Source organism: Pagrus major, chromosome 5, assembly GCF_040436345.1.
Source record: "Pagrus major chromosome 5, Pma_NU_1.0".
Taxonomy (NCBI): Eukaryota; Metazoa; Chordata; class Actinopteri; order Spariformes; family Sparidae; genus Pagrus; species Pagrus major.
In genome coordinates this window covers 7,757,479-7,784,570 of record NC_133219.1, presented here as the reverse complement: position 1 = coordinate 7,784,570, position 27,092 = coordinate 7,757,479, and the positions used below count along the sequence as shown (strand labels likewise).

The 27,092-nt window shown below is 40.2% G+C and overlaps 6 protein-coding genes across 6 annotated transcripts in view; 2 read left to right on the top strand and 4 right to left on the bottom strand.

Moving 5' to 3' along the window:
* Positions 1 to 335: 335 nt before the first annotated feature.
* On the bottom strand, positions 336 to 6,020 carry carnmt1 (carnosine N-methyltransferase 1). The gene is made up of 8 exons (XM_073466171.1): positions 5,830 to 6,020; positions 3,990 to 4,185; positions 3,694 to 3,860; positions 3,355 to 3,495; positions 2,938 to 3,116; positions 1,891 to 2,004; positions 1,195 to 1,298; positions 336 to 1,096 (listed from the first exon to the last, which is right to left on the bottom strand). The coding sequence occupies exons 1-8, from the start codon at positions 5,964 to 5,966 to the stop codon at positions 902 to 904; spliced, it is 1,233 nt and encodes a 410-aa protein (XP_073322272.1). The 5' UTR covers positions 5,967 to 6,020; the 3' UTR covers positions 336 to 901.
* A 771-nt stretch (positions 6,021 to 6,791) lies between these two features.
* Positions 6,792 to 10,106, bottom strand: LOC140995427 (alpha-1-antitrypsin-like protein CM55-MS). Its single transcript, XM_073465417.1, has 6 exons — positions 10,076 to 10,106; positions 8,174 to 8,810; positions 7,693 to 7,763; positions 7,407 to 7,600; positions 7,134 to 7,281; positions 6,792 to 7,048 (listed from the first exon to the last, which is right to left on the bottom strand). The coding sequence occupies exons 2-6, from the start codon at positions 8,802 to 8,804 to the stop codon at positions 6,851 to 6,853; spliced, it is 1,242 nt and encodes a 413-aa protein (XP_073321518.1). The 5' UTR covers positions 8,805 to 8,810; positions 10,076 to 10,106; the 3' UTR covers positions 6,792 to 6,850.
* Positions 10,107 to 12,003: 1,897 nt separating this feature from the next.
* LOC140996596 (dual specificity protein phosphatase 26-like) lies at positions 12,004 to 13,269 on the bottom strand. Its single transcript, XM_073467032.1, has 3 exons — positions 13,061 to 13,269; positions 12,416 to 12,627; positions 12,004 to 12,333 (listed from the first exon to the last, which is right to left on the bottom strand). Exons 1-3 carry the CDS (start codon positions 13,237 to 13,239, stop codon positions 12,140 to 12,142), a joined length of 585 nt encoding a protein of 194 aa, XP_073323133.1. The 5' UTR covers positions 13,240 to 13,269; the 3' UTR covers positions 12,004 to 12,139.
* A 774-nt stretch (positions 13,270 to 14,043) lies between these two features.
* On the bottom strand, positions 14,044 to 19,991 carry bag4 (BCL2 associated athanogene 4). Its single transcript, XM_073465688.1, has 5 exons — positions 19,440 to 19,991; positions 18,750 to 18,869; positions 18,327 to 18,557; positions 17,896 to 18,165; positions 14,044 to 16,874 (listed from the first exon to the last, which is right to left on the bottom strand). Exons 1-5 carry the CDS (start codon positions 19,530 to 19,532, stop codon positions 16,416 to 16,418), a joined length of 1,173 nt encoding a protein of 390 aa, XP_073321789.1. The 5' UTR covers positions 19,533 to 19,991; the 3' UTR covers positions 14,044 to 16,415.
* Positions 19,992 to 20,251: 260 nt separating this feature from the next.
* On the top strand, positions 20,252 to 23,948 carry lsm1 (LSM1, U6 small nuclear RNA associated). Its single transcript, XM_073465689.1, has 4 exons — positions 20,252 to 20,392; positions 20,539 to 20,607; positions 20,796 to 20,911; positions 23,411 to 23,948. The coding sequence occupies exons 1-4, from the start codon at positions 20,347 to 20,349 to the stop codon at positions 23,579 to 23,581; spliced, it is 402 nt and encodes a 133-aa protein (XP_073321790.1). The 5' UTR covers positions 20,252 to 20,346; the 3' UTR covers positions 23,582 to 23,948.
* Positions 23,949 to 25,851: 1,903 nt separating this feature from the next.
* Positions 25,852 to 27,092, top strand: part of grk5l (G protein-coupled receptor kinase 5 like) — a 35,163-nt gene continuing 33,922 nt past the window's right edge. The window contains exon 1 of the mRNA XM_073466399.1: positions 25,852 to 25,924. Within this exon, the coding sequence (XP_073322500.1) occupies positions 25,861 to 25,924 (64 nt within the window). The 5' untranslated portion in view covers positions 25,852 to 25,860. The remainder of the gene's footprint in view (positions 25,925 to 27,092) is intronic.

The following is a 27,092-nucleotide window of genomic DNA, read 5'->3' as shown; positions in this document are numbered from 1 at the left end:
TTGTTATATTTATATCACGTTATACAGATGACCACACAGGGTTGACTGGTGTACCTGTTACAAAACTAACATAAAACACTTGATTTTAAAGCTTACATTCATACATCACACACTGAATTTTGAGCCACAACTTTAGCACATTTCAGCATGTGAATATTTGGGTTCTCATGCAATTATTCTTATTTAATCTGATTGTGTATCTTTAGGGCTCTAAAAATACCCTTTTCACTGCAACCATTTGTGACATGTGACAGGAGGAGGATTAATAACTAAAAGTGGCTGTATTTGGTTTTTATTTTTCTGTTAAAATCATATCAACCCTAAAATAATACAACTCTCGAGACTAATATTTTTTTAAAATGTGGCTTTATTCCAAAGTGTGATTAGAAAACCAAAAAGTTGTTGAAAGTCATCTGTAACTGTAAAAGCTGAAACATGTCGTGATTACATTTTCAGTTTTGACTGATAATAAATGGAAAATTGAGTAGACAGTTGTTGGCAGCATATTTGAAAAAATAAATAGATTTCAAAAGCAAAGTTGTTTCGGAAACAAACTGTCGGGCAGTTTAAGTCAATAAAGATGAGAGTTAGTAAGACAGCAGTTAAAAGAAATGTACTCGTCATGGCAACCAACTCATCTCAACCCCAGTATCAAGATATGCAGTGTACTTTTCAGATGATATTCATGACATAGTACTGCAATATTTCATATTACATTCTACAGTTTGAGTTTGGTGCTCAGCCTGTCCAAGAAAACAAAACAGGGCACGTTTCTCAATGAGATGCATGATAAAAAATATATATGGCAAAAAGAAAATTCATGTCCACTGAATTTTTTCTCCAGTGTCCATTTTCTTTTTGTCAGTTTAATCTTCATATAGTCCTGAGTTCAACGTTTATGTCACGTAAGGCTGTCGGTGCCTTCTCGCCGTGGTGACTTAGCAGCCGGTGGAGAAATCTGTTGTTGGTCGTCTTCTTGACAGTTAAAGTGCACATCCGCAGGTTTTCGTGCCACGAAGAAGACACAGTCGTAAACGTATCTTAACATTGAGCATTCGTTCTCCGTGTAGGTGGTCTGGACCGACTCTTTCTCCATCTGCAGGAGAAATATAAAAGACACTTTCACAGCTGGAACAAGATTTCTGAAGACAAACATTATGTAAAGACATGATTATGAATCCAAATTTGGCTTACCTCTATGTGGAAGCCAAACTTGACAATTGCTGTCCGAATGTCTTCATAGCTCAGTTCAACTGAGAGCTCATTGGCCATGTTCTCAAAGTGGTACAGCAGTGGACCTGAAACAATGAAGATTTAAACTTTGAGGTTAGTTTACTCAAAAAGATCACTTTTAAATCTTTTTCTTGATCTACTTGGTCATAAGACCAAGTCATACAATTGTTCTTTCCTTTGACTAAAAATTTACCCCAAATACCTGTAACACTTTTGTACATCCTATTCATGGGACATTTTGTTGTCAGGTTGTGTAATTTCGTTTGGTTGCAACAATGTACTCTGATACACTGATGTTTGATCTTATTAAAATATTAATAGAACTAGCTGCAAAAATATTCTATAGGTTGTCGAGTCAAAGTGGGAACATCAAGGAGACAAATAGCAAAGTTGACAGCATAATAATTACAAAAATGTGTTGAACGGTGTTAAATGTATGTTAGGTTAAATTTCTTAAAACATTTGTAATTTATTGCTGTTGCAAAATATTTTGCGATATTTCTCTTGTACTTACAGGTCTAACAGTTGGTGTAATTGAACATTTTAACCTTTTAACTTAACAGTTCCAACAGCATGTGATCCACTCATGGAAGGCATTTTGATTGCCCCAAGGATTTAAATATAAATAAATACATTTTTTTCCTAAAGCTGACTTACCGAGGTTGATCCACACTCCACCGGGCTTCAGAATCTTCCAGATAGTTTCCACATACTCTATGACATTATGAGCTGTGTCAATGAAGAAGCAGGTAGCCACACAGTCCCAGGAATCTGGCCGAAATAGAAAATATATTACAACATGATCACGTTTGATTAATATTATTAAAAGGTCCAGCGTGTAGGACCTAGCAACATCTAGTGGACTGGTTGCAGATTACAACCAAGTGATTACTCCTCTTCTCACCCTTCCCTATGGTGAATGTTAAAAGGGCAAAAAACACAAAGTCCCTCTCTACAGCCAATATATGGTTGTCGATTCTGGCAACTGTAGAAACATGATGGACTCCATGTAAGAGGACCTGCTCCCTCTGTAGATATAAAAGGCTGACAATAAGGTAGTGAAAACAACACAATTCTTAATTTAAGGTTATTATACACTAATGACAACATAATTATAACTAATATATTCTATTTCTGCTGATAGAGTCTCCTTAATCCTACACAATGCACCAGTGATCAATTATTCATCATTTACAGTACATTCACATCAAAATGATTCCTTGTATTCTGGGTTAACTTAAATAGGAGCTTCTTACAATGTAATGGTGTACACTTTTCACCTGATGGAGATCATCTGTATTTGAAAACAGTGTATGATCTGTAATCCATTCTTGAAGTCTGAAGTAAGGAGTCTTATTTGCACATCTGTTGGTAAGTTCATATTTAATCTTTAGAGTTAATGTCAACAATCAATTCAAGTAAAATGAGTATCCTTAATAAAGCCTCAACATAATCACAAAGGTTTTCTGTGATTATCACAGCCAGAAATAATCACATTTCAGGGGCTTGTAAGGGACGGACAAAACAGACATTTTAAGGGTAAAAGGGGGAAAAAATGCTAATTCTTTCAATTGCATGATTGCAAATTCCTGGAGGAACTAATGTATAAGCAAAGTTGCCTCAAGTCGTCACTGACACATTTCCCCTCTAGGTGTTATGCAGTCTACACTACAAAGATGAAAGATCCACACAGCGTTTACTGACCTGGTTCAGAGTAGACTTCCACAAAGTCCCCTGCTACCATGGAGAAGTCTGCATCTAGTGGTAAGCTCTGAGGGTTGACATCAGGGAAACTGACTGGTCGCGTTTGGTCAGAGGATTTCTTGTTGTTGCTGTACTGGTGGATCCAGGGGTACACAGTCAGAGAGTTCAACTGTTCACACCTGAAAGGAGCAGTCAAAATTTATTAGGACAGGTAGAGGATGGATGAATTCTGATGGAGTATGAGGTCAGACTTGTACTGCAAAACAAATTAATTGTGTATTCTGATTTAATTTGTGATCAATGACACATACTAGACATAGAATTAAGTTTGAGATATCCTGCAGGAATGTATGCTTAGAAAGGTGTTATGTAAAAAAGCTGGATTAACAGGAGTGTTAGTGTCAGTATGAGATGTACCTATTCAGAACAAAGTTTGAAGAGAAGAGCATGAAGAAGCTCCATTCATTGCCCTGGCAGATATAACCCAGCCGAGCGATCTCCCAGGCTAGACGGCCGAGACCAGCACCCGGAACCAGCACGCTCACCTTAGACACATCACTGACATAATAAAATGTACAAAATGCACATATCACATGGAAAACAAGTAGTAAGTCACATTGTCAGAATTATTAAACGTTGTTATGATAGCACAGCACAGGGAAACGGTGACTATATGGTTTAGTATCCACATATCTTTATGTGTCGTTTTCTTGGCATGCATGCAGGTGTTTGTGTGGGTGAACATATGTCTCATACTATTTGTCACTCGGGAAGAGTCTTTGAATCTCATGGATGATGGGCTGGTAGCAGGAATCCCTCTCAGCCCGGCCCACCTCACTCCAGTCTCTAACAAACTGCTTTATGGTGGACTTCAGCTTGTCCATGTCAAACGTAGTGGATGGGCGTACTTTCTGCGAATTCTCCTGGACATTGAATGAAGACACAACATCTTTAGCAAAACTCACTGAATAAAAGAAAAAAAAACAACTCAAATACAACCTGTGTGTATACCATTACATACAATAGACTGCCTAGTGTGAGTCAAGCCTTACCCTCTCGCCATACTCGATGTTCTCAAACATGTGGAGGCTGTTGTGAACAATGGCCTGCAGCAACTCCTGGTTGTGGTCCGCACACTGGCTGATCTGGGAGAGGTTGGACAAAACATCTGGCAGCAAATCCTGGTGGTGCCGCGGCAGGCTTCGAAACTGACGCTCAGCACGCTTGACCTGCTCCCCAACATGGACCCTGACAAGAAAAGACACGAGGGTTCAAGTCAGGGGTCCACAGAGGGATAAACAGGCTTCCTACACAGTAAGGAATGGTATGGAATTTTATGCAATTTATTTCAGTATAATTTCCAGGTCTTCATAAGTGGGGAAAAAAAGAAAAAGTATGGATAAATATTTGTGTTTCCACGCTACTGGTCCTTTTCGGTTTTCAGAACTTCTGAAAAAACACATTTATTACACAAGCAGAATGTTTTTCCAGTGTTTTTTATCACTGTGTGAGAGAGCGAGCTTTGATTCTCTTCGAAAGCAAGGCAATAAGTTGGCTATCATGTGCAACTGAACGCACACTCCTACGCAGAGCTGCTGACTACACCTGTACATCCAAGCCAGCGAAACAGTACTGCCCCAAGTGCCTTATAACAGTACCAAATCAGTCTTCTGAGAATAGAGCCCAACCAATACTGGATTTTTGGGGCCGATACTGGGCAGTAAAAAATACGATAAAGAAATATCGGATGATATTCTACATACACATAATATATATACATAAACGCACATTTTTTGCAAGATCCCTCAAATGTGGTTATCAAACACTACAGATACATACGTAATGGTAGCAGGATATTTTACAGTTGAACAACTGAACTGAAAACGTTTTCATTGGGCATTTAATAATAAAAACCTATACCAAGCATCTTTTTAGCTTTATAGTCCATTTAAAAACAATTAATATACAACAACAATTTCCGCTGATACCTATTTATCTTTGATAGGCCAATATCAACCAACTGATATATTAGTTGTGCTTTCGTAGTTATCATAACAATGTAAACATACATACATTTATCAACACCGTCAATGTCATTTCCAAGGTCAAAGTGAATACGCTAGACTGTACAGATGCTATTATAGCTCAATTATTACACTTTTTTCAATTCATGAGATTCTTATAATGCATGATTACTAGTTTTAATTGACTATTTATATTTATTTGTTAAACAGTGTTTTACTACATCTAACAACCACAAAATCAAAGTCAATGGACTTCAGTTCTTCTGTTCCTTAGTCCTCCCTTCTGTTACTGTAGGGGTTGAAAGTATACAATTATTTAAAGTTACTGAATAACATTGCACTGTTTTAGCATTGTAGCTTCAATAAAATGCCGTTTATTGAGGGTACAGTGCCTAGCCTAAATCTTCTGGCAACATAATAGGCTGGAGAAGTGTTATTTTGATATGGAACATGCGTATGAAGCCCTGGTAACACTAGTTACTCTGTTCTAAATGGTTCCTATATTATCTGTATCATCTTCAAGTGAGATTACATCACAAAATTTCTCTGTTTAGTTTTTAACTTGTGAGTGTGTTAGGGGTGGAAAGGGTGGATCATGGAGTAGAAGTGGTGATATGACATGAGTGGAGCTAAAGTCACACGATTAGCTAATAAATGCCACAAGAAGCGGAATAAATAGAAGATGATTTAACAGTAGGATGAATAAATCAACGCTTGAATAAAGATGAGCTATCTCAGTGAGCAGTTTTCCCTCCAAACTGACTTAACGCTATCTTTCTTTTGCTAGTTATATACGCTAACATCGTATGTTGACACAAAAACTAACGTTGCCTGGCTCGGGCTTTTATTTCAAACATCGATATTATACCTGTAAAATCTAAAAGCATCGATTATTCTCCAGAAATGCTGCCTTTCCAGCCTGGCCTCCTCCTCGGGGCTGTATTTTATTCTCTCTTTGTGAAAAAATGGTCCTCCTTTCGCTCCTTCTCCTGCTGTTTCGGCCATGTCTGAAACAATTTCCCAGCCATCCAATCATAACGCGGCATAGTTCTTCTTCGTGGGATCTATTAATTCCAGCTAAGCCGACTCGACGCGGCGCTTTGCTGCCGCCTACAGTCAGATGATTAGACTGCAGCTAGTTGAACACAACTAAATAAATGAAGAAAATAATATAAGATAATATAACCATACTCACTGCAGATTATACTAATACTATGGTTGAACACAAAGTATATGCTATAGTACTCATCATTCTAATTTGTAATGATTGAAAAGGCACTGCATTGGATTTTCCAAACTGTTGTCATAATTGTTGCAGTTCCTCCCTCTCTTCTGATTGGTTCAGAAAACTTCTATATTGCTACTCTAGTATGTCCCATATTTTTTCAAATTATAATTAAAGCAGTTACACTAACTACACAAGTAACATTATCATTATTTTAGATTGTATTGGGCTGCTTTATTTTGAACTAACTAATCAATAACTAACTCCAATTCTAATGTGGTTGCCCTTGGCTGTTTGATTTAAGTAATGAATAAGCAGTTGGTCATACTTTACACTCTACATTGCGTTACATTCGGGCTGATAAAACATTTAATTTTTGTCATGAAACAGCCTGTTTGTAGGCTATATCGCCCATGCTCACATATATTACACAACATCTCAGAAAAAAGGGTTGGTATATGAAACTGTTTAGTCATATCTTTTAAGAGGAATATATCAATGTTTTGCTGCTGAGATGACCCAGTGTTAGCTTCAAAAATGAATTAAAAAAACGCTAATGAACATTGAAACTGTAACAATAGTAAAGCATGAGACCACAGGACCAGTGTTTTTCTGAGAACTTTATATGTGATGCAACAGCTGTGCTTCTGTAAACACAAAGTGTTTATTCCATCTTTGGGTTCAGAATCTTGCCCATGAAGAGTATGTTTTCTGTGTCGCGTTCAGTGATGATGACCATAAATGGACGATTGAATTTCAAGACAGGGATGTGGCGGAAGGAGAGGAGCGTGATGCCGATGCCAGTAGCAGCTGCAGCGGTGGCTCCAGCCTCATCAACATCCAAAGTAGCCTGGTGCACAACCTACGGAGAAATGGAGGCAGAGGGAAGTTAACAGGGGATGGAATATAGGGAAGGAACTGTGTGCAATAACATATGTTACCCTTACCTCTGAGACTACCAGTTTTTGCCCCTCTGCAATGCCGCTCAAGTCTGCATGATCACCAAACATGTCTGTCATTCCCATTCCAGTCAACACATCACTCAGTGAGTAGGAGGTCTTGATGGAGAACTTTGGAACAAATACATTATATGTCCTGAAAGAAAATTGGGAAATAGACCAACATACAGTGATTGAACTGACAGGACATAGCTGAGTAGTTTATGCAAAGTTTCTATATTAGAAACCAAGAATTTAAGGATGATTTTAGACTCTCCCAACCTGGGCCTCATCCATTTTAACCATTTGGTGACATGACCTCTGGAAATGTCATTCTCCAGCATTGCCATATCGTCTGGCAGCAACAGCAGCATGGAGTAGGAGTTGTTGAAGGGAAGGTGGAGGACTGTTGTGTTAATCCCCTGGTCGTAATAAGAATGAAGTTCCTCCTCCATGTTCATCATCTGGACTGGAATCTGAAAAATGATTATTTAAACATGAAGGATTTGTGATGATGCATAAGTATTGCAACCCAAATCCCCTCTGAATCGATGAAGCAACTTTGAACCTTGGTGTTCTCATCCACATTGAACATGTCCTCCTTGGTGAGCTCGGGATCAAATGGGTTAGCCCACTTTCCTGTTTGATGGAGATGAGCAGAATCAAAGCACAGCTCATGGCGGATACATTAAACTTAAAAGTGCAATATGTAAGATTTTAAAATGCAAAAATTAACCAAAATCATCAACAGTATATGTTCCTTGAAGCATAGCTTAACACTTTGTTAAAAACAAGTTTATCTTCGGCCTAAACACCAACACGTCTTTAGTGCTTGGAAATTCCAGCCTGGACTGCTAGCTGCACAACTAACTGAGCTAACTAGATAATGGCAGCTGACAGCAGTTAGTGGTTACTTTGATATGATGCCCCCCATTTGTTTTGTTTGGAGTATGAATTCAACATGTGAATAATTCTTACATATTGCACCTTTAAAGGTTTAACATCAAACTGAGTCGACAAACTGTATTTCGTTTCATGCTACCTTTTACCTTTGAAGTAGATGTAACTGATGAGATACATGACTGTGCTTGGATCCAGATCACTGACCAGCTTGTCTATCTTCCCGTTGGTCTTCTCCTTCACATACTCATTGATGGTATCTGCACTGTCTGTGGTTTTGGTGAAGTCAACACTGAACCCATCTGCAAGGTAGGACTGCTTCAAGGCCTCCAGGAACTCAGGCTGAGGCTTGAATGTGTTGTCCATGAATACAGCAGTCCCAGCACTGATGAAGTCATGAGTTGTCTTGTTTGCCCTATCTAGGAGCATCTGAAAGGCCTGATTTACATTTTCCTGCGTCAGTAGGGTGTTGTTGTAACCCAGACCGCTGAAAAGCTGCCGGTGGGTCTCCCCCCGAGCTCCTACAGACAAGGCAGCCAAGGCAGTAGACACACTAAATGGGGAGTAGAAGATATTCTTGCCTTGCGAGTCAGCATGAGCTGCTAACTTCCTGTACAGATGGAAGACAAACTCTTTGTTTGCTGCGTTCACCAGTGAGACAGTGTTGGCCGTGCTGTCAACCTCAGTGTCCTGGTCTGCCTGATGTTTGACGATGGCATGACCTCTACCCACGCAAATCACTGCCGACAAGATCCAGATACCCAGGGCTGCATGCATCATTGTGAACTATGACAAAAGGTTAACAGTGAATTATTCATCTGGGTTGCAAAATGTTTGCTGTTGCAAATATTGATTTTGCTAGCAGTTACAGTAAATGTGACAGTTTTTAAAGGCTCTGAAAGGCTTCTTACTATGAGTGATGGGCTAACATTGGATCGGTTTTGGTTATTTTACACACAGAAGTCATTATTTATTTTTCTACCTGCTCGTCTCATCAGTTTTATTCTTCCTATGAAGGTGTTTAAATTTAGGCTTATTGTTTCTTTATTGTACTTTATTCTTAACATTGCACTTAAGTCTTGCACAACTCTATTTGAATGTACCCATTGCTTTTTAACTTTTTTATCTTTACAGCTTTTTTTATGGTTTTAGGTGTTATTTTTGTCTTTTATTACCATGTGTTTTATTGCTTGTTGTGAAGCACTTTGAAACACTGGTTTTGACAAGTGCCAAACAAATGAACTTATTATTATTTTTGAAGTGGGAAGTTCTAATTTAGAGAAGCTGATGTCACACATCCATGTACCAGTCAGGTTTTAGTAACATTTAACTAGAATCTGATAAAAGATGGTGGGCTGTTGAGTCACTGCCAATGAAATCTGATCACACCCACGCTGTCAAAAAAGAAAAAAAAAATCTAGGCCATTATTTACTCGTCAATGGGAGGTCGGGTGAAGTTTCATAGTCCACAAAAACATTCTGGAGCTTCTCAGTAAAACAGCTTTGCAACATTCTCCATAACAACTGAAGTAGCTGGGGACTTGTTTTAAAATGTCAAAACAACCAAAACCCTTGATGCACGCTCAAGCTTGTGCACCCACTTCAGATTCAGTGTGTGCTAACGCTTTTAGAACAAGTCCCCATGAAATGTTTTGTGGACAAGAAAACCTCACTCAACTTTCAATCAGCATGGGAGTGAGTAGATAATGACTGAATTTTCATATTTAGGAGAGCCTTTAAACTCAATACATTTTCCCTAAAGATGTTTTTTTCTATTTGATTGTGCATTCTAGGTCATTAATATTTAATGCACAAAAAATTATATAAAGTTTTCAGTCTTTTCTTTGAATTTCCTGAAATTACAACAACACACCCATTCAACCTTTAAAATGATAAAAAGAGCAAATATAGACTAAAGAATTAACATTTACTGTTAAAAAAAACAATTCTTTTGTAAAGATTTTCCAATTCCAGGGATCACAGTTGGATCAGAGTAGTTTAACGTGAATATCACATTTATTGCTAAAGCATCTTTTTAAACAACCACTCACCTTCTTCTGGTTCACTGTACATCCAGCGAAGCACTGGCAGGACAGAGGGGGATGTCCTGTTTTATACAAACTGATCACAGCAACTGAACTTTGGCTTTGTTTATTCTCTGTATCAGCCTCTTATTTGATCTGCTCCTGCATTTGTTCTGTGTAATGGTTACTGTCTAACCATGGCATCGAACTGAGACTGCACAGGACGAATGCAAAAAGTCAAGTTGATATCGTTTGTTTCACCAACAAGATCAGAAACATAGTAGTGATAGTCACTGTCTCCAGCTCATATTATGTATTATATTGTAACACACAGTAGAAACCCATTAATGCTCCTGTATATGCATTTTTACTGTAACCTTCAAAAACTTTAAAATGTATTAAGTAAAAAGTATGATGTTGACTAGTACTGGAGAATGCTGGTTCACATCCTGAGCATTGCCGAGGTGCCCTTGAGCAAGACTCATCTCCTGTGTGTGTGTGTGTGTGTGTGTGTGTGTGTGTGTGTGTGTGTGTGTGTGTGTGTGTGTGTGTGTGTGTGTGTGTGTGTGTGTAAAATAATTTCCCCTTGTGAGATTACAATAGTAAAGAGAAAACAGAGGTTTTCAAAGTCTGAGCCTGTTGGCCTCTCCTTACACAAAGCTTGCATAAGGGTGCCCCCTAACCCTCTTAGTTAGCAGCAATTCCAGGACGGGATCATGGTTATGTTATCTGATCACATAGACATTCAACAATTGAGCCAAGATAGGCTGCTTCAAACTTCAGACTACACCAAATACATGAAAAAAAGACCTTTCTTAAAGCATTTATTAGCTTCCGACTCAGGGGAAAAGAGTCAAATTCTCCAAAACTATGAAACTACTGAATCTCTGAACTATCTCTTTAACCAAATCACACTCAGCTATTTGATGTGATCTTCTTATCTGTCACAGCTGATTCAGCTCCCACAGGTCCTTGAGAATCCCTTCTTGTAAATAGACATGAGTCATTAAAAATGCTTGAGTTTATATATTCTGTAAATGAATAGAAATTGAAGTTTGCCTTTGAAGTATTGAAGTATCCATTTCAATATTTCCTGCAGTTTCCTGGCATCACTGTCACACAGCAGCCCAACTGAGTAGAGTTCACACATTCAAGCCTTTGACTCTCTTTAGTTGTTGTCTTTGAGCTTCTGTACAACCAGCCAGTTATCATTACAAACATTCCCAGTGTTGTAATTGTAATTAACCATGATCTGTATCTTATGTTATGTCGTGCTAGGTCCTTGAATTTGAGGGAATCAGGCCTTTAAAGTCCTTGAAAAGTTCTTTATCTACTCACCCCCGTGCTGATGGAAAGTCGTTGCAAGTAAAGTTAGTCCACAAAACATTTCTGGAGCCTCACAACAAAACAGCCTGACAGCATTCTCGTAACAACAAAATATAAATTGGCTCCATACAGCTCATCTGGCGTAATCCAAGTCCTCCGGGAGGCCTGAGAGTCCAAACTGATTTGAAAAGATGTTATTTACACCCATGACGAGCGTTCAAGCTCGTGCCCCCAGACTCAATGTGCGTTAAGGTTTTTAGTTTAACGGCTGCAGTGCAGATTGCGTCTTTAAAAGGGTGTAAATAATGTCTTTTCAAAACAATTTGGGATCTTGGAGCTCCAGGAGACTTGGTTTACGTCCGAAGAGCTGCATGGAGCCATTTTTTGTTACTTTTTAAAGTTTTTTTTAACATTATAAAACAAGTCCCCATCTACTTCAGTTGTTTAGGAGAATGCTGCAATGCTGTTTTGCTCTAAAGATTTAGAAATGTTTTGTAGACTACGAAACTCTATGAAGACTTTTCATCAGCACTGGGGTGACTATATAATAACTGAATTTTTATTTTAGGGAGAACCCATCCTTTAAGAAGGTCTGGAAACTCTTTCTAATATTATATAACCTCCCCAAAGCTGCTTGGATACCCCTGGCAAGGCCCACATCACTATTTGAAAACCTCTGTTGTGTAGTGCTTGAGCTATCTTTATCACGTCTTTCCATCTGTTCTGGACCCATGAAAGCTGACCGGTGATGCTATCAAACAGGGTTCAGTGTGTTCCAAAGAGCTGTCCGTCCAGTTTGATGAGCTGGCGGAGGAAACCTCGATTGGGGATAACGCCCCGGTTATCTTTCACGGCACAAATCGCCTCCACGAGGGTCAGGTTCTGCTTCAGCATCAGGTAAGCCAGGACCAGGGTGGCAGAGCGGCTCACTCCTACATGACAGTGCACCAACACTTTGCCTGAGAACCAAAGAAACATTATTTATTTCTAAACAGACACCTAATTTAATCATTAGATAAAGTTTTCTTCCCCTCCTCTCACCTCCTTTGAGGAGAGCCCTGTGGATAAAGTCTGCTGCTGCCTGGAAGTTGACGCTCATGTCAAACCCACAGGAGTCATGAGCCTCGATGCCCATGTAGGTGATCCTCATGCCCCCATAGATATCTGGCTGCCCTCTGCGTTTACTGTGAGCTGCATTCAGGATGTGAGTGACTCGATGCATGGATAGATCAGCCTGGTTCTCTGCACTTTCTCTGAAAAACACAACAAGTTTGCTTGTGTGTCCTGATGAGCCGTTTGCATGCAGCTTATTTCACAGTGATGGATTGATATTTAGAAAATAATCTCAGACATGCGAGTCAGAATATGTCAGGAAACATGAGACACGCTTTCATGCCCTCCTAAGTGGAAACTCTCACATAGCTGAGATGTAGTTTACGCAATGTGGAGCGCAACTTGTCTCATCTTAAATTACATTCAGCATATAAATCTGATTTATGCTCAGTTCCTCTTTCACATATGTGGACTAAATCCAAGTCTAGACTTGGGTGATATTTGTGTAAAGGCTATGTTCACACTCTCAGTCACAACACAAGAATATTTGTAAAGAAGCATACACAAGAGAGGGTTACAATGTTATGCTACCTTGTTGCATTTTTTCTCAAAAGAGAGAAGTAGGTCACTTACTGGTCACCGATGTAAAGCCTTGGCCACACTTCGTCTGCATGGCTAATGATGGCTTTGCCAGTGAACAAGAGTCTTTCCAACTCAAACACTGCCAAACCAGGTGAGCTCAGGTCAATTTCCACTTTGCGAGGAGGAGGTTTATCGTTCCAGGACGCAGGAAGTTTGGCTACATAGGACATTGCTTATTCTGTTCGGGGTTCAGGCAAATGTCAGAGATGACACAGCAGTTTTCTTGACTTATCAGGCGACTTCTTTTCCAATAAAAACTTTTTAAAAAGAAAAAAAGAAAAAGAAGGAGTAGCTGCAGTTTGTCGCAATTTAGTTAATAAAAAATGTAAAAAAAATCTGAAGAAATTCTAGCAAGTTGTCTGGAACCGCTGTGTCAGGCTGGGTAGCATGAATGACCGTCTCAGGCTTCTTCACCTCAGATTTACTCACTGCAGGGTGTTCTACAGTAAGTGCTGTCAGGCCATTTGACCCTCAAATTAAATCTAACCCATGTGCCTCCAGCCTTCAGAGGCCCGTGTTATGCTTTTGCATCAAAATAGCTCTCTATTTAAAGATCTGAATGCTGCCAGGCAGATGTAGGGAGTGTGAGGCTGGGCAGCAGTTTCCACTTGACAGAAACAAAACAAGCAATTCTCATTCTTCAATTTTAAAACAGGTGTTTGTACTTTTTTTTATAGAATTAAATTATTTATAGCCATTATCCATATAAAGCTAATATTCTATGTGTGTCTTAACTGTTTGCAATATAAAATTGTGAGAGAAAAAAAAAATTCAGTTGATCACAGACTTAAAAAATATACTGACATTTAATTATTTCTCTTCTATTTTCTCACTTGTAATAATTTCAATATTTATCAGGCAAAGATTCCCATCTTGTGTTGGAAACATGCATTACATCTGAAACTGTACAGTTGTGCTCCATTTTAACAGAAACTTACCAGCACAGGAAAATGAACACATATGACAGATGACTGTTTCTTTTTTCATGCAAAGCTTGTGATCTTATTTTTATTATTTTTTTCCCTATTCATATAAAACCATCCCCTGATATATGGCACTCTTTTTTTCTAAATCAACACATCAACAATGATTGAAAAAAAAAAAAAGACTTGCTCTATACAAGAAAATGGATCGGGGTGCAAATCTGGATTTGAACAAGGATGTTAGTGCTTAAGGAAACAGAAAGGTCCAAAGTAAACAAGTGATCTGAGGGCTGCGACCATCACTGTCCTTCAGCACAAAACATTACTGACAGTGTTAAAGGGAAAGTTCACCCCATAATCAAAAATGCTTGTTCCCTCTTGCCTGAAGTGCTATTCATCTAGATTGTTTTTGCTGTGAGCTGACACATTTTGGAGATATTGGCTGTAGAGATGTCTGCTTTTTTCAAAGTAAATGAACTACTTGCCACTCAGCTTGTTGTGCTCAAAGCGAGTATATTTAACACACATTTGAAAAACTCAACTGCAGTGTCTCTCTCCAGAAATCATGACCTGGTTACTCAAGATAATCCACGGACCGTGTTGTGAGCACGTCGGATCTATTTTCCTTCCGCATCACAGAGCAGAAGAAAGCAAGCTATCCACTCACAGACTCTGTCCTCAGGGGGACGATGTAGAGCTATTCTGAGTGTTGCCATGATCACAGTAGTAAACAAACACGGCGTGTGTGGAGGACTGTGAGAAAGGAAAGAGAGAAGAGGTGACAAAGTGTCATAAATATGTCGATGTGTATGGACATGCTCAGCTAGAGTTTCTCCGAACTGGTAACCTGTGGTTGTCTGGAGCGGATATTAACCCAAACACAAGGGTTCAGCTTTTGTGTTTCAAGCTTTAGCGCCCGAAGGCTGCAATGCTCAGACTGAGCTTGCGCTTGTGTTACAATTTTCACTTGACACTCGCAACACAATGACGTGTGAAGCCAATCTTGCGTAGCTTGAAACGTCTGCATCACATTTGCCGACCATTTTTCTGCCCTTACATCCCACTCTGTCTTGATCATGAGTAGATGCACGTTTCCGTCTGCACAATGATACGTTAGGTGGGTGTAGTTCAGTAGAAACTAGACATGAAACGGCTCACAAGGTCTGGGTATTATCTTGAGGAACCGGGTCATGATTTCTGGAAAGAGAAATTGCTGTTGAGTCAAAAGTATTTATTGGACGCTTTGGGCACAACAAACCATGTGCCGTCTAGTTTGATTATATTCAAGAGAAAGCAGAGATCTCCAAAACTCGGCAACACACACAATCTAGATGGATAAATAGCACTCCAAAGTTGTAAAGTTTTTGGATTTTGTGGTGAACTGTTCCTTTAAAACACATCCTCTCCTATATCCTTTACATCAACTGATTGAACACTTAATTCAGAGAATACATTTCACTTCCTTAGTCCTATACATATTCTAAGTGTTCAAAAAAGGGATAGAAAGAAAAGTTCAACAGCTTTTCAAGTAATTCTTAAACTTGTTCCTATGTAACTGTCATAACAGTAGTTCCTAGAGTGAAATACATGGCATTCATATGTAGGTCTGATTCTAGGTCCGCACGTAGGAAGCAATTCATCCAAAAGATGGAATAATGGGGACAGCAATCTTTAGAGGGTTTTCACTAATCTGCTACGTTCTAGGCCCAATTCTGAGCTTGGAGATGTTGTGACTGTATCAAGTGCATGCAGGGCAGGGAGCACAATTGGGAAGGGAAAGTATTGCACCTATTCCTGCAGACACATGGAGATGTAAGTGGCTATGGGCAACTAAGTGTATCGGGGGCTACATCCTGATCATGCAAATGGATTGTGAAATGTATTAGTAGACGGCTAACGAAGTGCACGTGTTGTTAGATGAAGGATCGGACTAAAACCGACCCACGCTCCTGAGGGGACAGCATGATGACAATCTGAATCACAGGTTGGAGAAGAGACGTAATGTGGCACTAAATAAATTCATCTTCCAGTTACTCTGCCCTGCATTATGCTGGCAAAGGCATGACGTAAAAGATAAGCTAAGTGAGAGTGTCAGTTTGTAGAGTCAGCACACTCACTCACTAACTGAGGCTGAGAGTCACTCATGATATGTACAACCATCAGTCTGCACATCTTATCCCATCATATCTCATATACCAGCATAATTACATTTAAGAGGTCGACTCCATGTACCAGTCAGTTGCTCTATCTTGTTCTTGGGTCCATGCCACTTACTGTAGGCATTTTATAATCATAGTGTTGGAATAAAACCTTTGATAACACAGCTCAGAGGAACAAGAATAGACCCTCACTGTGTCCATGGAAGATCTGGAAGAAGAAAACAGCAAGACTTAGTGATCCACAAACCAATAAACAAGTCCAGTTCAGAAGGCTTTCTTCTCCAGCTGGTCCAGAATGGCCTGGATCCTCTGTACGGCCTCCTTTCGGGCTTGCCGGACGGTCTCCAGTCCCTGAGTCTCCACAGAGTCCAGCACCAGCAGCTCTTTGGTCAGCAGTTCCTCCAGATACCGATAATTCTTGTCTGTCTTTTTGCCAACAAACTCGTCAACATCTTCCTGAAACAGCATCACTCTGGCCATGACCTCTTGGACCCTGGCTAAGCCGGGGTTCTGGCTCAGGGGCTGAGGCTGAGCCGGAGCTTGGGCCGGAGCTTGGGCCGGGGCCGAGGGCGGGGGCTCACCTTGTGAAGGATCACCTCTCCCGGTTCTGTTGTACATTTGGGGAGGTGAACTTATCTCGGCAGACTTTCCATTAGGGGGGTTCGGGGATGGGGCCGGTCTGGGTTTAGGTCCCACGGGTGGGGGACGTTGCTGCTGTTGGTCCTATAGGTACACAAAACAAAAGATTGTGAAATATTGTGTTTAAGACGTTTGATAATCCCCAACCATATAGGACATAAAACAAATCTTAACTACATCAATAATGTGGCTGCTGGCACTCAGCTTCTAAAAGGTTGACGTTAGACAGAACCTCAATTTCATATCAAGGACATTAGGTCAGTAGATATGAGTAAAATACAGACTTTGCTTATCCTGTGTGAATGCGCCACACAAAACACCACATATATGGGGTGGTAATTTTTAAATCACATGAGGTCCCCTGGTAATACTAGTCCTTTGAGAATAGGGCTCATGCTGTAGTGAACCTCAGTACTTTGGTGTTTGACATCTAAACCCTATTCGCACGGGACTAGTATTACCAAGGGACCTCATGTGATTTAGAAATTACCTCGCCATGTTTATGATTGTGTGGCACACACACACACACACACACACACACACACACACACACACACACACACACACACAGGATAAGTAAAGTCTGTATTTTACTCATATTTACTGAAATTATCTCCTGGATGTGACATCAAAGACTCTGCAACTTCAACATTCAGAAGTCTGACAACAGAAAACAGATGTCTAAAATAATATATTATATCATATTATCTCTGTGTTTGGTGAAATTCGCTATTCACACTATTCACATTGCACATTGCTGCTTTTTGCTCTTTCTACTATTTATATACTCAATGTATGAGCATCCAAAATTCAAATTCTTAAAATAATGTAAATGGGTTTTTTTTTTAATTTCGTACAGCTGATAATATCACTGCCAAAATCAGATGTTGTACAACCTGACCAGACATGATTCCAGATATTTCTGTGTGACTGTACCTTATCTAGACTTATCGATGCCATTTTCTTCATTTTAAAAGCACATAATTTCCTGAGAATGTTTTTAATTATGTCTTATATCAGCTTCACTTTGCATTAACCTCACTTGATTAACAATTAAGAATCTTATGAAAATGAAAGCCACATCTAAACTGCTGCAGATTCCTACCTTGGGCTGGTAAGGTGGTGGAGCACCAGTCCCAGTCCCTGGCCACGCTGGAGGGTGAGCAGGACGGACAGGATTTCCGTAGTGGTTTTGTGGCGGCTGCTGGCCTGGCTGCCATTGCTGCTGTGAGGGTGCATACGCACCAGAATGTGCCCACGCTTCGGCCTGGGGGTTCGGGTGGAGAGGCTGACCAGAGGGGTACGGTGGGGTTGGAGGCATCGCATGACCACTTTCGCTGTAGTGAGGGTACGGTCCAGCAGGATATCCAGGACCCTGAGAGCAGAGGCACGATATAGAGACAGATATACGTAGTATTTTCAAAGATGCTTACTTTCTGTTGGGTGTGAAAGTAATTTTGGTTCAGAAAAAAGCCAATTATTTTTACATTCCTGGAAAACTAACTGTGATGTTTTGTTATATTATTGTGAACTCACTCCTTGACAGTGTGGACCAGGATAGTGATGATGTTGATGTTGAGAGTGCGGCTGCCCAGACGGCCCGCTGCTCTGCTCAGCTGGACAGCCCTGGTTAGGATAAGGACCTGGAGCCGGTCTCTGAGGGTCAGCACAGTAGAAAGGGTTGGATGGGTGGAAACCACTTGTTGAATATTGACTCTGCGCTGGGCTGTAGACGCCATGGCCGTTTGGATAACCTCCAGGCATTACCTACACAGAAAGCACAAGAGAGTGTGTAAATATCCATATCACTGTGAAGTAACTGTTTCCACAAAGTAGCTGACTGAGAAAATGAGAGTGAAAGGTGAAAGCACTTAAGGGATTTAGGACAATGAGTAGATTTACTCCTAATGTACACCCTTGGACTTAGAGGGCCAAGTTATGTTGCGTCATGAGCTGTACCTGTGGATTGTACTGTGGCTGAACATCTGATCCCGATGGATAGGTATTTGCATAGTGTCCTGTGGAATGAGACTGGGGATACCAGTAGTGTGAAGGGTAGCCTGGATACTGAGGAGCATCCTGTGAACACACAACATCACACAGGGGAGTTATTTAAAGAGGAAATCTCTGTCCTTAAGCACCGAGAGTGGCTCTATTTATAATCTGAGCGGGACTTTGTACGAGCTAACAGAGCCGAGTGTAAACCACATGTTTTCAACTTCAACGCCTTTCCCAGAAAATGCAGCAACAAAGTAAACAAAGGCACTGACTCATGTAGTGCTCGCTGAACCAGCTTCGATCAAAACAGATAAATGCTACAAAGCTAACCGGAAATAGGCCAAGTTGAATATTTGAGGAAATATACTTTATTTTTAAATCATGCATTTTATTCTGGTGCCATTAGCAGTGCTGTTACATCAAGATAAAGGTCACAAACTCGGGCAACAGCTGAACTCGCAGTGTAGCAGCAACTATTACATAATAGCAGCTAGCTCCGTCTAGCTAGCGCGAGAGAGCTCTAACGTTACGCAAGCTAACTGGATAAAAATACTTCTCTGTACAAACTCTGGTCGTTTTCAGAAAATTAAACACACTCAAAGGCAGCGGGCAAGCCCAGGAGATATGTCCAAGCTGTATCCGGCTACTTACCATGTTGTTTTTCCAGTTCTCGATATTATTTTCCGAGTTGCAAGTCGAGGGCCAGCCAGATTTCAGATTGGACTGCATTTGATGATGATGCATCAGCTAAGCGCTTTCCCCGGCAGCCGTCCTGTCATCCGCCATTGTAAATAAACAAACCTTTAACAAGCCTAACGTTACGTGTATGAGCGGTCAGTTGGTCCAAACTGTTAACAACAGTGTTGCCGTTTTTCCACAGAAGTGGAGATCGCTGATCGGAACCAGGAAATCATTGAATGACACCGAGCCCGGAGAATCCTGTCCTGTCTCTTTAACGAGGAGCTGGAGTAAAACTACAGAGGTCTCACTCTGTTGTTCATTTCTGGCAGGACGAACGTCATTACGGGTCGCTAGGATCTGCTGTCATGTTGCTCATACCGCACAAAGCTGTGAGATTATGCGGTCTGCTACGGTCTACTGCTGTGGTGCGTTTGGATGAAAAATATAACGGAATTTAGATAATGCTTTGGCTGCACTGGCAAAAGTGTTGAGTTGTTCCGAAACTGTCACTGTCGTTTGTACACACACGATCTTCGGCGCGCATGTGCGTCAGTAGCCAATAGGAAAAACGTCACACATCTGAATCAACATCTTATTTTTATTTTCAACGTTAACAATTATTTTATTATTTAAAAACGAACCGTCTTTTGATGTTACGTTTAGTTAAACATGCATTCTTAAAGTATCGGTCCTAAAAAAAATAAAGACTTTTTTTTTTTTAGATCGCAGCGCCCAAAGGGTTAACGTCTACAGGAAGTTTATCCCTGGCGTGTATAAAGACACTTCCTGTGCTCTTCTCAAAAGAAACATATTTTGAAACATTCATGGCTTGACGTTACATAAAGATAATAAATATACATATAAACAGCAGCCCAAGATGAACTACGTACCAGGGACGGCAAGCCTCATTGACGACATCGACAGTAAGTTGGAGACGAGGGTCCGCTCCCTCGAAACATTCAGATGGCTTGGTGGAAAAATCGTTTCAAGATGTGGCATCGTGTGTCTGACACAAACTGGATCACTTGTAACCTGTAATGTTGTGATCTAACATGTTTGTGTCCTACAGAGAAACATCTGGTGCTGCTCCGAGATGGCAGAACACTGATCGGTTACCTCAGAAGCATTGATCAGTTCGGTAAAACTCATTTAATTATCTCCCACTATTTCACACATACAGGTGCAAAACACAAGACAAATAATCTCATCTACTTCCATAAAGGCTCAGTCATAACGTTTATATCATTCGCACCGTTTTCCTGATCAGTCTTGTTCCATGTAACATTGCTTTTATTGATCCAACCTGCTCCTCTTGTCCTTCCCCAGCCAATTTAGTTTTCCACCAGACAGTTGAGCGCATCCACGTGGGGAAAAAATTTGGAGACATCCCCAGAGGAATATTCATTGTGAGGGGAGAGAATGTGGTGCTGCTTGGAGAGATAGTAAGTGGGAGCATCCTTCTTTTATTTCTGTGTGTTGTGGATGGTACAAGTTAACTAAAATGATACAAGCTGGGGTTCAACAACAGCAGATGATTAATATTTATTACTAATGTTCAATCTCAGTCAAAATGATGTCATTCACACATTCATAATTAGCCCATTTTCCACAATTGATGGCAAGTAATGTTCTTTGTTATGGCAGCACTGATGATGCAGACTAAGCCTTTCTGGTGCATGTAAGCTGGGCTGTGAGGGTTTTACGCGGCCTCCTACATGGCTGGTGAATTCTAGTAGGAGTTTAAGATTCACATACAGGTTATAAACTTAGAAAATGTCCAAATAATCCATCTGCCGTCTTGATGTACTGTGAAATGTTGAAGGTTGCAATGGAAAGGAAACCAATCTCAGAAAATACCACAGTGTCATGGTATACAGCATTACACAAATATTGTTATTATTATGAGTAGTAGTAGTAGTAGGAGGAGGAGGAGGAGAGGTTGTTTTTTATAATTTCAGAAGCTATTATGTCCTATATTTTTGTAATAACACTAACACGGTACGCTTTAGTGCTGTAGATCAGTGGTTCCCAAATGGTGTCCAGGTGTGCCGTGGGATTTTTACAGCCATAGATTATTATTGCAATATACAACAAAACAAGTGATGTTTGAGTTCTTAATTTAGTATATTGGTCCTTTTGTACACATTCATTTCCTAACACAGAGGCAATGTCTATGCAGTAGAAAAGTCTTGCAGGGAACCAAAAATAAACATGTACAGAATGATTAGATAACACAGCATCGAGGCTATTTTGCACAGATATGAATACAGGTGTGCCTCAAGATTTTAGCTTGCCCTTTAGTGTGTTCATACACAGAAAGGTAGTAGATAAGTAAATGTACATGTTATGATAACTGTCAATTATCATGCCATGGTATACTGTGAACAGTATACTGGTGTGTTTGAGATGTTGGGTGTTTAAATATTGCAACTCCAGTTTAGCCACTTTAAACAGGCTCTTTTTCACAACATTAAAAAAGAGCGGTAACCTGAAAACTCCATCATCGTGTTTCTCTGGTGCAGTGGTTTTCAACTTGGGGGTCGGGAGGGTTGCAAGTTAATTTCCAAGGATTGCTAGATGGTTGAGGGGGGTGAAGGAAAACATACTTAAGCTGGGGAATAGACTTTACATTACCTGTACCGGTGATATAATTGTTTTCATTTGTGTTTGGTTGGTTGGTTTGTCAGAAGGATTACAGTAAAACAACTGAACGGACTTTCAAGAATCTTGGATGGAGGGTGGGTAACGTAACCAGATAAAGGGACAGATGTAGGAATGTCTTCTCACTTTCTTTTTTTGTTAATTTCTCATGGAATAATGCATGGATCTTGATGGGGGGGGAAAAAACATTAGGTATATTGGCTGGTGCACACGAGTGCTGATAGGACACAAAACAAACTTTCAGGCACTTTCAGGATGTTGTGTATTAAAAGCCCCAGTACTGGGGGGAAGGTTGTGACCACCAACCTGATTTTTCTTGGGGGGGTAATGACTCAAAAAGGTTGATAACCACTGCTCTAATGATTTAGAATTTGTTCAGGTACATTACAGTGACAGTATACGACCCTCTAGGCCTGCAAACGTGACTCATGCACCCGCACTCTATATCTCACTCTATAAATATGCATTATGCATCCAGTCACATATCTGCATTTTGACAGCAGCGCAGCCTCTACTGCTGCAGAGGATGTAATGTATGACGAGTGTAACATTTAATTTAGTCGACAAAGAATGGATGCATAGAACTTATCAGCATCAAGGCACGTGATCATGTAACACGACATATGAATGCACTGTTGTCAAGCTCAGAGCCGAATCATGTTAATGTATTTTGTGGCAGGAGAGGTTGGCAGCAGCTTGATAATTGGACCGAGTTGCCATTTCAATTTAATTTAATCATTAACTAATTTCTCATTATTCATTGATTTCTTTTTAAATCGCTGATTTGGGTGGAGATTCATTGTGCATGCAGGCTACGTTTGTGGCTACGTAGGACTGGTTCATTTTCAGAGACCTTAAAGTGAGATATTGGCTCATCACATTTGGTCAACAGTGGTCAAATCACTAAATATCAACATTTGTATTCTGTATGATAAAAAAATATTCCTGTGTATTGGGAGGTAAGAGTGAACAGTCTGCAGTTTAAACAGGCCAGAAACTCGAGTCACTGCTAATGTCATTAGTGTCAAATGGTGTAAACTCAATACAGCTGATCAACAGTTCTCGTCATTTAAGAAAGTAAATGAAGAGTCTGGGTTTTTTGACTGTTGGTTTGACAAAAGAAGCATTTTGACTCAATCAATTAATCATGAAATGAATTGACCGATAATAAAATTGTTTGTACCGCACATGAAAGTTGTTTTAACTGTGTATGAATATACATAAGTTTTGCAGTTTGTTACAAGCCAGTGACAGATGAAATGTCGTCCCTGTCTCTGCAGGATGTGGATAAGCCCTGCGACACACTCCTGCAGCAGGTCTCCATTGAAGAGATCCTGGAGGAACAGCGGTTGCAGCAGCAAGCCAAACAGGAGACGGAGAAAGTCAAAATGCAGGTCCTGAAGGACCGAGGCCTTTCCATCCCCAAAGCTGACAACTTAGACGAATACTAACGCCGTCGCCTTGATTCCATGAGCCTCTTTCTCAGTTTGAGTTGGACTGAGAGGTTTTTACGTTGAGTTTGAGAGAGCATGAGAGTGTGTTTTTGTTTTTTGGGTACAAGGCTGCATCATGCTGGGTTTGTATACTGTAGTGTACTGTATGAATTTAATTTGGAGAAAAAATACGTGTTAGCTAATCTCAGTTTTGCAGATCATGACAGCGAAATGAAAAATGTGTTTGTCCTAAGGATCACTGTTGGTTATTCAGCAATTATTTGACAGCAGCACTTTCTATTTTGTCTTTTTATTTGGAGATCAGTGGGCCTGCTACGATAAAATCTACTTGCTATGCTCCATTAAAGAGTTTAGTTTTTCATTATGAAGGGCGTGTCTGTGTGATCACACTATCTGACCATTCTGTTTTACTTCCTCTGCTGTGTTTAATGTATTACTAAAGCATGAGAGGTTCAAATATTTGCAGGGCACCAGACTAAGCTTTTACACTGGTTGCACTGGTGAGGCCAAATTTTCCCAGGCATTTTCCCAGGCAAGGTTGCAGTGAGTAGTATGTTAGCCAGGTAAAAAGTAGCGGGAGGAGATTTTTCTTGATACAATTTTATTTTTGACATTATAGTTTGTGGTTTTCACGGTGGAAACACTAGCACTTTTTTCCACAGGGGCCTCCAAAATCAACAAAAGAAGTTCCTTGTAGCTTTAAAGTGCTTGACAAACTGAAATAAATAAATCAACATCAAATATTATTTGAGTGTTACAGATTTACATAAAATATGTTCATGGGCTAATATTTGTTTCTATAGGCTACATTTAAAAAAAAATGATTAAAAACTGATAAATTTCAGGCGCAACCAATAAATATGTTAAGTTGCATTTGAAAGATTTTGGGTGCATGTGCAACTGAACCATTTGCACCCTGGAGCCCTAATTTGACTAAATTTAGGCAGCCCAGCTACCAGAATAAATGTTGCCAAAGTATGTTTCTGCAAAGCCACAGAAAAGTTAAAACTTTGTTTCTTTGTGTCAGTTTTACTATTCTTTAGGTTCAATTTTCATTTTTTGTCTTGTCTCAATGCTGTGCTTATGCTCTGGTTAGGTTAAGGCACGAAACCCACTTTGTTAGTGTGGAAAACATCATGCTTTGGCTTGAAATACCTGGTTTGGTTGCCACTAACACAGCTGAACATTGTTCCTGAGGCACCGGTGCCCCCATGTTAGAAAAAACGCCATGCAAGTGTCCTCTTGGATGCCCCTATGGTAGAAAAAAACATGATAAAGTACCCTCTAGGGTGCTCTTCAAGTGGACAAAACATGAGGCAGCCTCTCTTCACTTTGAATGTGTCACAACTTTCTGCACGCTGGTGCCCCAACGCATACAAATGGTGTCCTTTTTATGTTTTTGTCCACTTCCTCTCAAGCCATGACAATATTAAGTTGCACTTGAAAGATATTTTGGACCAAACTGTTCACACCCTGGTGACCTGATTTGAGTAGATTTGGGCAACCCAACTGCCAGAATAAATGATGCCAAAGTACATTTCTGCAAAACAACAATTAGGTTAAAACTTTACGTTTCTTTAGGTTCAATTTTCAAATTTTCTCTCGTCATAATGCTATGCTTATGCTCTGGTTAGGTTGAGGCACAAAAACCACTTGGTTAGGGTTAGGAAATCATTATTTCTTGGATTAAAACGTGTTTTGTCCGCCTAAAACAAGGATGAAAATTGCCCCGAGGTCACCTTAAAAATATCCAGTGGTATCATGCTATCAAAAGTTGAAATGCTGTGGTCCCTTGTCAAAATTATCCAGTGGTTTCACACTTAGAAGTCTTAAACATAGACTCAAACCGCAGCCACTTGTTGCCTCTATATGTTAATATGGTGTAACCCTTAAGGTATCTGTGGTTACTGGACAGATTTAAGATCATATCAGCCAGTGGCCTTGTGGCCCCGTGATGCTGCAATGTGACATCAAACGTGACACTCGTGCATTTGATATGAAATCTAATTGGAGGGATCATAATTGATCTGGATAATTGAGTTCAGGCTGGCGGCATATCAGTGCCTCAGACTACCTCCTGTCCTGTTTATAAAGATCAGAGCGCGTCCGGAGCAATCGATCCTATCTGCCTTCATCAGTCAGTAACAAGCCTGTTAATCGTTTGGACGGAGACAGTGAGTTAATATTAAGCAGCCGCCCTGCAGGAACCCTGTGACCGCCTCTGTACGGCCTGTCCCCGGCTGCAGCAGCAGGCAGGGCGGCGGTGCAGCGGCCTGATGCTATCAACTCTTACATCAGTTATCATGGCACCACGTGAAGCCCGCCGAGATTTAATGTATGGTGAGTGTTTTACTGTGAGCACTGTACAGTTACAAAAAAATGAAAAAAAAAAAAAAAACCTTTTCAAAAAGACGTCAAGGTATGCAGTTACGAGAGTGTGACTTCCGGGGAAACTTCAAATTAAAACTTAAAAAAGGGGATTCTGTAGATCAGGAGGGCAGAAGTTATTAATGCTAGGGATTGTAGTGAAAGGGGAAGTAATCATTTTCATGGAGTAATAGATTACATTATGTGACTGGAAGTGATAGAGGACATGATTGTCCAAGTAAAAGCAATACAATGTACAAATACTGTGTTAGCCTACAAGTAGCTGTTGCTACGTAAAGGTGCGATATGTAAGAACTGGCCACCTGTTGTTACTCAACAAATAGTAGTGAGAGTAACTGCTGCCAACTGTAGCTGCCGTTAGCTAGTTAGCTTAGTTAGCCGTGCAGTTAGCAGCCCGGACCGGGAGTTCAAAGCACTGAGGAAGTGTTGGTGTGTACACCGCTAGTTCAGAAGCTTTGTACCATGGTGGGCCGGGGCTAGCTAGTTAGCATACTAAACATGCTTTGTGGCACAATACGTGAATTTCATTTCCTCTCAATCTTTTTATAGTTTTTAGTGAAGTTTTGAATGTTTTCAACCAAAATTCTCACATATTGCACCTTTAAGTAAAAATACAAAAGCATTAGCATCAAAATATGCCTAAAGGAAAAGTACATGTACTCATTATACAGAATGCGTTTCAGAGTCATGTATATATTATTAATGGATTATAATTATTGATGCATTAATGTGTTTATCACTGGATGTTGAAGCTAAGGTTGTTTAACTACTTAAGTTCATCCACTCTATTGTGATTTTTCAGAGATCACTGATCTTAATCTATTCATAATCTCATTTTGCCAAAGGTGGATTGCTGCCTAATGCAATGTATCCATAACCTTAATCATATGAGGCCAATTCCATTATGTACTGTAGGGTAGTTCATCATTCTACCACCAGATGGCGACTTCACCTTTCCTCCACTACATAGTCACTCCAGTAAGTTGCTGATTTTACCCCCATTTGTGTCATTGCAGCAGAGACACAGGAACATTTTAACCGACAGAAAGAAGAGAGTGACTATTTACATCAAGAGCCTCAGCAAACATGCATGTGACAGCTGTGAGCTCCCTCACAGGTG